At 38.3% G+C, this 9,495-nt stretch overlaps 1 protein-coding gene across 2 annotated transcripts in view; it reads right to left on the bottom strand.

The window, feature by feature from the left end:
* Positions 1–2,070: 2,070 nt before the first annotated feature.
* Positions 2,071–9,495, bottom strand: part of LOC150077190 (solute carrier organic anion transporter family member 74D-like) — a 524,201-nt gene continuing 516,776 nt past the window's right edge. For both annotated transcript variants that reach the window (XM_090386204.1, XM_090386203.1), the window contains exon 10: positions 2,071–2,312. In XM_090386204.1, coding sequence (XP_090242330.1) covers positions 2,086–2,312 — 227 coding nt within the window. In that variant the 3' untranslated portion in view covers positions 2,071–2,085. The remainder of the gene's footprint in view (positions 2,313–9,495) is intronic.

Below are 9,495 nucleotides of genomic sequence, written 5' to 3'. Positions count from 1 at the left end.
GGCAGAGTAATCGTTGTATTCTAAGATAAAGGGGAGGGTCGTGTGCTTCTATATACAAGCTTTGTACTGGCGAGGTTCTGTAGGCGCCTAGTGCTGATCGAAGGGCACTGTGTTGAATGGTGTTCAGAGACCGTAAAATGCTGTTTTTAGCTGATGCATATACTATAGCTCCATAGTCTAATCGTGACCGGATTAGAGAACGATATAGATTCAGCAATGACTGTCTGTCCGCACCCCAGGATGTTGAGGATACTGCACGAAGGATGTTTAGTTTCTGGAGGCACGTAGTTTGTAGATAGGTTATATGTTTACGGAAAGTTAATTTGGTGTCTAAGTTCAGACCCAATAATTTTATGGAATCTGTCATCGGTATTTCTCTGCCTTTCAGTTTTAATACAGGTTCCGGATGAAGCGATCGTAATTTACAGAAGTGTATTGCTGCTGTTTTCCCCACGGTTAATTGATAGCCGTTGCTTTCTGTCCAAGTTTCAATTTTGTTTATAGCTATCTGTAGTTGTCTTTCAATGGCAGCCATGTTCGATGATTGACAGGAAATAGCAAGATCGTCTGCATACATATAAACTTCTACCGTGGATGGGATGTCTCTTATAATGCTACTGGTACGTAATGCAAAGAGAGTGGCACTTAAAATTGATCCCTGAGGTACTCCTTCTTCTTGTGTGTGAATTTTGGACAGCTCATTCTGGAATCTTACTTGAAAGGTCCTGAGGTGAAGAAAATTCCGAATGAATCTAGGCAGGTTACCTCTAAGTCCAAGTTTGTATAAGTCTTGGAGGATTCTATATCTCCAGGTTGTATCGAATGCTTTGGTAATATCGAAAGTTATCATTACCATGTGCTGTTTTTTAAGAAAAGCATTTCGAATCTGAGCTTCGACCTTGACGTGGACATCAGTTGTAGATCTATTACGGCGGAAACCAAATTGATGGCATGATATAGCATCTTGATCTTCAATAATCCAGACAAGTCTCTTGTGTACCATCTTTTCCATTATCTTTCCTAAACAGCTGGTCAAAGATATAGGACGATAACTATTGGGAGAGGAAGCATCTTTCCCGGCTTTCGCTATGGCTACCACAACTGACTGATGCCATGTATCAGGGTAAACATTCTCCTCAAAGATTCTATTGTAAAATTTCAGTAGTATAGATTTTGAGTTTGAGTTGAGGTGGCAAAGCATTATATAGAAAATGCCATCTGGTCCAGCAGAACTATTTCTAGAATTCTGGAGAGCTTCGTTGAGTTCATTCATAGTGAACGGAAGGTTATAAGAATGAGATTGTTTTGTAACAAAGTTAATTTTATATTTTTCCATGGAAATTTTTTTGCGTCTAAATGAGTCTTCATAAGATTGAGATGATGAAGTGACTGCAAATGTTTGTGCTAAAGCCTCTGCAATATCAGTTGGAGAAGAAATATCTATTCCTTTCCAGGACAAGATTGGGGCTATGGTTTGTTGACACTTTCCACTGAGGATACGGATCTTTCTCCAAATTATTCTGGGGTCAGTGTTTCTGCAGATGGTAGAACTGAATCGAATCCACGCATCCTGTTTAGCTTTTCGACGAATTCGGCGTGCTTCAGCTTTCAGCCGTTTATAGTTTACAAGGTTCTCCATTGTAGCATTTCGGTGAAAAGTGTTCCAAGCTTTGTTTTGTTTCCTTTTGGCAAGATAGCAGTCCCTTGTCCACCAATTATTATACCTTTGTTTCGTAAGGTTAACTTTCGGTATTGCGCTGGTAGCAGCTCCAAGTAATTGTTCTACTATATGTCTAGTGGCATTATTAATAGATGCAGAAAGAATCATCATGCAAAAACAATCAAATAGGTGGCTATAAATAAGATGTCTAATCTAAATAAATGTTGCAATGTTTTGTCAAATTTTTGTTTAGAACTGTAATACAGCATTCAAAGCTTGCAACCATGTTAAGATAAGATTTTAAACAATTCTTAAAATTAAAGAATCACTGAAAACCCATAAACATGAAGGCCCTAAATTAATTCAAGTAATAGAAAACAAGATTCCTTCTTGGGAAAATGCTATTCATATAATTTATTGTTCTTTTATTTGTTGTCATCATAAAAAGCTGTCATACGATTACTCAACATACACACAATGCCATCAAATGCTGTTGCCAATAACAGAAAACTTACAGATATACCATGAAGGTAGTGGCGAAACTTATCTGTATCATACAGCCAACAGTTTCCTGTTTGATCACATTTTTCTTCCCATAATATACAAGTGGCATCTATCAGAGATCCATAAATAAAAGGAAAAGGAATAGTGGCTAGAGGAGAGAGAGAAAAAAAAAAGTGAAATTCTATTTATTTAGCGCAAGTGAAAATATTTAGCATCATAAAAAGTTTTTACTATCACTTCTTTAAAAAATGGTCCAACACTTAATCTGTCATAAAATAGTCTTAAAAGATTCTATCTAGGCAATTATAAAGAGGTAATGAGAAAATCAGATTGGCCCCTTATACATAAGCCACAAGCATTGGTAAAATGGTTGTGGGAAAGTCAGTGAAAACCCAAACAATTCATCAAATGTTCTGTTTATACTTCAGAATGACCACAAGGTCAGAGTTGTTTACCATTAATGACTTTGATAATGAATACAATCATTAACCACATTTAAAAATCACTTGGTCTATTCTCACTCCCTTGTTTGATTGATTTAAGAATTCTTGGTGCAAGAGATACTGCAGCTAAAATATGTCTGGCAGGTTTTATACAACAGTTTTGTTCTTATTCGTATTTTGCTGCTGATAGTTAAAGAGACACAGAGTGACAATAGTTTGCTTTAGAGATAATATTTGGTTTCATATTTGATTGTAGTAATTTATTTTCTTCAGGAACTAAAAAAAATCTGCTATATTTTTTCTATCTTCCAGTATGGTTTTGAGTGTGAGGAAGTTGTTGTTGTTATGGAGGCTTAAGGGCACATAAGCTGCTAAGGCTATAATGTGCCTATTCACTTATTATATTAAAACATGAGTTTTCCATAAATCAGAAGAAAATCTGAAATAAGAAATAATTAAAAAGCCCAGTTTGCTTGAGAAAATCAAAAAATTCAGAAATATTTGCCTTATCACCAATGAGATTTTCAAGAGTTATTGGTTTATGAAGATTAACCAGTGAGATCAAGGCTGAAGTTCTGTCTTGTTTATATTAGAGGCAGCCAATAAGAATATGTTTTACAATCAAATTGTTAGAACAATGTGTACATTGTGGTGGATCATCTCCTGTGAGTAAATGAAGATGGGTCAGATGGGTATGACCTATTCTTGCCCTTGAAAGGACTACTTCTTCTCGTCTCGATGTACGGAAGAAGTGATGTTTGATTAACTCTTTGAAGCAGTTTCGACACTCATCTGCAAAAGCTGGACAAGTAATCAGTACATGTTCTACTGTTTGTTGTATTGGTATTGGTGTTTAAGGGCACAAGGGCAGCTAAGGCCAAAATGTGCCAGGTCCTATATTATTATCCTAAAGTAATATAATGTGTTCCATTTTGGCATCAGAGGAATTCGTATATATGTATTCGCTTCAGAAAGGTATAGAGTGTAGCTAGGTTAGCACTATTGCCAATCAGGTGGTTAAGCGATTGTGGTTCTTGCAGTTGTGATTGAGAGTGGAAAGTACTTCTGAAATGGGAATAGTGAGGACAATCTAAAAGTATATGCTTGACTGTAAGTGGTAGTGTACAATGCGTGCATCGAGGTGGGTCATCCCCCATGAGTAGAAACATATGGGTTAGGTGCATATGTCCAATCCTTAGTCTTGCTAGTACAACTTCTTCCTGTCTATTTTGTCTGAAGCTGGAAATCCATAACGCTGGTTCTTCTTTGATTTGGAGCAATTTGTTATTAATTTGTGCCTTCCAACGTATTTCAGACCACTCAAACACAGACTTTTTTTATATGCTTCAAATAATCTCTATATGGTACTTGGTAATTTGCTGGTGTTGTACTGTTTGGTTTTTTGGCTGCCGATCTGCTCTCTCATTGCCTAAGATACCAGAATGCCCTGGGATCCAGCAGAATTTCACCGAATGATCCCTACTTCGTAGATGGTTTAAACAGCAAATGGTTTGTTTTTTGATTGGTTGTGATATTGAAAATTGATTGCCCAAAGCAGACACTGCACTCAATGAATCAGTGTATATTATACTGCTAGCATTGTGGAGAGTGTTAATATTCTGTAAGGCTAGTTTGATTACATATAACTCAGCAGTATAACTGCTGCATTCAACTGGTAGTGATATGGAGACTGTAAAAGACGGAAAGACAGGTGCGGCACCAATGGCAGAACCTGTTTTTGAGCCATCTGTATATATTTGATAGCTTTGTATATTGGTCAGGGCATGTTCTTTATGTAGTTGTTTGATATTTTCATCTGCCAGGGAGTTCTTTCCCCATTGCTGAATGTGGGTATTACAGTAAGGGAGATTTACAGACCAGGGTGGGTCAGGAATATCACTCTCTTGAAGTATGTTATCAAAATCAATATTCCAGGTGTGACTGATTGGTTGGTTTGATTAGTTTTGATTTTATTGGCACATTAGCAACTAAGGCTATAATGCGGCAAGACCAGGTCATATATAAAAAATTTTAAACTTTCAGTGACCTAATGAGTTAGGTCACTATGTCAAAATATATAACAAATGTATAAAAGGTATAAAAGATAAATCAATAGAAAATCACAATAAAATGTAAATTTTATATATGAGCAAAAACGTTTATTGATTTTAAAAAGCTAAAAACAGCAGACACATGGTCATTGTCGGATAAAATCTGACTGAGTCTATAAGGCTCAGCCGGATAACTAAAAATGGTAAAATATAAATCACGTTAGTGTCTAAAACGTGGACACACGGTTAAAATGTGATGAATAGTTAAATTGGTGCCGCAGTTCAGTTCTCGCACATAGGACAGTCATCTGCCCTCAGCAGAAAAGCATGTGTAAGATGACTGTGTCCTATGCGGAGACGAGCTAGAACAACTTTCTCTTTGCGGTTCCTGCACAGACTAGACTGCCAGTGTTGGATTACAGGCTTTATCTGATAGAGCTTGTTTGTGACTTGCTCATGCCAAGATGGTCTTCTGAGGTGACAGCTTGAAACCATTAGCCATTGCCCAAGTTTTGACATGGCCAATGGCATACTGCAATTGTCGTTCAATAACCCTCATGTTGCATGACTGACAGAAGATGGTAAAATCATCAACAAAGAGGGTGCTATTTACAGTTGGAGGAAGTAGTTCAGTAATAGAATTAACTTTGATAGCGAAAAGCGTAACACTTATCACTGACCCTTGGGGGACTCCTTCCTCTTGACAAAAAGATTGAGAGAGAACAGAGCCGACACCAACTTGGAATGACCGATTCAATAAGAAATTTTTAATGAAGAGGGCTAGATGACTCCTCAGACCCAGATCATAGATATCCTTTAAGATTCCAAATCTCCAAGCCATGTCATACGCTTTTTCGATATCAAAGAAAATTGACACCAGGCGTTCGCATTTAAGGAAAGCATCTCGGATAGATGTTTCCAGTCTTTATAAGATGGTCAAGTATTGACCTGTTCCTTCAGAAACCACATTGAACTCTGGAAAGGAGGTCATTCGCTTTTAAATACCACATGAGATGGGCATTCACCATCCTTTCCAAGATCTTGCACAAGCAGCTTGTCAGAGCAATTGGACGATAATTACTTGGAAATTTTGGATCTTTTCCTGGCTTTGGAAAGGCAAGCACGATTGCCTTATGCCATGAGTCCAGAAATTCATCTTCAAGATAAACTCTGTTGTACAAACAGAGCAACTGATCCAGAGATTCAGACGAAAGATGTTTAATTATCTCATAATGGATGTCATCTGGCCCTACGGCACTTGCCCGAGATAGTGATAGTGCTGCTTTCATTTCCCATTCTGTGAAGGGTTGATTGTATTCTTCACAGTTCTTTGATTGCAATTTCAAATGTTGCCTTTCGGCATTTCGTCTGAGGGCTAGAAACTCAGGGTGGTAAGATGTTTTGGCAGACACTTTAGCAAATGTCTCCCCAAGAGCGTTTGCAATTACACATCCATTTTGCTCCAGGATCGAGGAAGGGTGTGATGTGTATTTACCCTTCATTTTTTCCGGACTTTATCCCAGACAAGCTTAGATGATGAAGCCTGGTTGATAGAAGATGTGAATTTGATCCAAGATTCCTTCTGACTCTGACGTCTTACGTAACGTGCTTTAGCACGTGCGCGTTTGAATGTTATTAAATTATCTGCAGTGGGGTACCAGCGAAAAATACCCCACGCCTTGTTTTGAGACTTTCTTGCTGCAGTGCAATTAGAATTCCACCATGGTTTTGGAAATGGTGGAAACCGAGACAAAGTCTTTGTTGTTGTTAGGTTTGTTGGTGCATCAGCAACTGTGGCTATAATGCACTGATTTCTGACTAGTATATCTTTGTTGTTGATGCTGATTCTGATAAAAATTTAAATAAGGTCATATTTATCAACTGATTTTAGGAAAACAAAAACGTCATCCATATCTTGACGATCTTCTAGAACATTACGTAGTGTTAATTGATTGCAATTTTTGAAGAGTAAGGAGAAAGTAGTTTTTCGTTCTCTTAGATATAGCGGGCATTCAATAACGATATGCTTTACAGTGAGTGGACATGAACAGTTATTGCATTGTGGGGCATCTTCGTTTCTTAATAAATTAATAAATAACTGTGAGTGAGGTATGTGTGACCAATGCGCAGTCGTGCTAGTACAGTTTCTTCTTTTCTATTTCCTCTCAGACTGGATCGCCACTGTTTGGGTTGTTTCTTTATTTCAAAAAGTTTATTATTTATTTCTTTTTCCCATATATGTTTCCATTATTCTTTAGAGGTCTGCTGTATAATGGATTTATAGTCAACATAAGGTGTCCTGAAATTGGAAGAAATAGGATTTGAAGCATTTTTGGCAGCTGAATCTGCCTGTTCATTTCCTTGGATTCCAGAGTGTCCAGGAATCCAACAAAAAATTATGCGGTGACCACGTGCATGAATTGCCATTAACTGAGTCCAGATTTGTTGTACCAGAGGATGACTGTTGGGGCGTTTACATTGCATACAATTCACCGCACTTAATGAATCGGTATATATTATGGATTGAGTATATGAGGCTTCTTTTATTTTCTCCAGGGCTAGTAAAATACCATACAATTCAGCAGTATAATTACTACATTCTGAGAGAAGCTGTTTGGCGATGATAGCATCCGGCAGAACTACAGCTGTACCAACCTTACTGGCAGTCTTGGATCCATCTGTATTTAGCTGCACGTAACTCATAAACTGAGTGGAGTGGGCCAGATGTAATTGTCTGATGTTAATATCTGGAAGATTATTCTTTCCCCATTTCGGATAGTATTTGTCAATATGTATCGTGGGTATTTGCCATGGCTGGATTTGCATGCTAGTATCCTGCATTATGTTATTTATGCTGAGTCCCCAGCTAGTGTTTAGAGCTTGAAGCCTAATGCCAGATGGTTTGTTGAGACGTGATTTAGTTCGATGGAGGTTTTCCCATTTTGGTCTGAAGAGATATTGCCATATCGGGTGATGTCGAAAGCTGCTGATTTTTGCGGCATAATTTAGGAGAAGAATTTCTCGCCGAAGGTCTAGCGGCGGTTCATTGGCTTCCGTATATAGACTTAAAATGGGAGATGTACGAAAGGCACCCAGTGCTATTCGAAGTGCACTATGATGAATGGGATCAAGCCATTTCAGTACACTTGGCCTGGCTGAGGTGTATGCAGGAGATGCATAGTCTAAGCGGGATCTAATTAATGAGTGGTATAAATGTAGCAACATGTACCGATCTGCACCCCATGACATAGAGGAGATTACTCTGAGAATATTTAGTTTCTTAAGACAGCTGGTACGAATATATTTTATATGTTCAAGGAAGTTTAATTTTTTATCAAGTATTACACCCAGAAAACGAGTACTTGGTTGAAATTGTTGTTGTTTTGGGTTTTTTGGCACAAGGGCCTCCTGGGCCATATTGTGCCTTTTCGTTATTAACTTATGACTGAGTTATTAATATAATTGTTGTCAGAGGCCATTATATACATTTATGCTCTTCAAGTATCTAAATAGTGCTTCAAAATTTGCATTATTTTCCAGTATGTGTAGTAAATTTAAAGGTTCCAGCAGATTGGATGCAGAATAAAAAGTGGATTTCCGGTTACTTGAATAATTAGGGCATTCTATTAGAATATGTTTGATTGTTAGCTAAGTCTGACAGAATGAACACTGAGGTGGGTTTTCTCCCATAAGCAGGAACAAATGAGTTGTATATGAGTGTCCAATACGGAGTCTTGCCAAGATCACTTCTTCACGTCTGCTTTTCCTGAAACTAGAAGTCCAGAACTGCGGTTCTTTTTTAATCTTGATTGATTGATTTGGTAGTTGTTGGCGCATCGGCTTCTGTGGCCATATTGCACCTCCCAAGGTTTTTGCAGTACTTTGATCCAAGCCCGAGGCGGGAATCGAACCCGCGACCTTTGGGTTGCCGGGTAGGTACTTTACCCACTCGGCTAGCCCGGTCGGCCCTTTTTTAATCTGAAACAGTTTATTATTTACTTGTGTTTGCCACAGATTAGTCCATTGAAGCCTACATGCTGTTTTAATAGTGGATTTATAATCAATGTGTGGGACTTTCAGATGATAGAGTGATCTATTTGTAGGATGTTTAGCAGCATGATCTGCACTTTCATTACCTGGGATGCCGACATGCCCAGGTATCCAGCAGAAGGTAACCAACTGTTTGGATGTTTGATATTGGTATAATTGAGACCGTATCTGTTTCAGAATGGGATGTTGGGAAGAAGTAGTAGATTGAATGGCAGTGACGGCACTTAAGGAGTCGGTGTATATAAGAGCTTTTTTAATTTGCTGTTTGGTTATATTATCTAGAGCTAGGTTTATTGCATACAGTTCTGCGGTATAGATACTGCATTCTATAGGAAGAGACACAGCTATTGAAAAAGCAGAAGAGTTTGCTGCAGCACCTACAGCTTCATCTGTTTTGGAGCCGTCTGTATATATATGAAATTTCTCTGCGTTTTCTAAGGCGTGGGCTTTATGCAGCTGCTGGAAGTTGTTGTTTGGCAGGGAGCCTTTTCTCCATCTCAGAAAGTAATTATCACAGAGCGGTGAGTAATGAGACCAGGGATGTTCAGGAGGAGCTACGTCTTCAAGGATATGCCGGAAGTTAATATTCCAACTGAGCATCAGTTCTTGCAATCTAATACCCGCAGGGCGGTTTTCATTAGGTTTATTACGATATAGCATTTCATACTGAGGGTTAAACAGGTATTCCCAGCAAGGATGAGATGGAATACTTTTTATTTTTGCAGCATAGCTACATAGTAAGGATTTTCGTCTAAGGTGTAATGGCGGTTCATTTGCGTCAGTATAC

The sequence above is a fragment of the Mastigoproctus giganteus genome, chromosome 12 (genome assembly GCF_048544385.1).
Source record: "Mastigoproctus giganteus isolate SK-2022 chromosome 12, ASM4854438v1, whole genome shotgun sequence".
Lineage (NCBI taxonomy): Eukaryota > Metazoa > Arthropoda > Arachnida > Uropygi > Thelyphonidae > Mastigoproctus > Mastigoproctus giganteus.
This window is presented reverse-complemented; position numbering and strand designations above follow the sequence as displayed.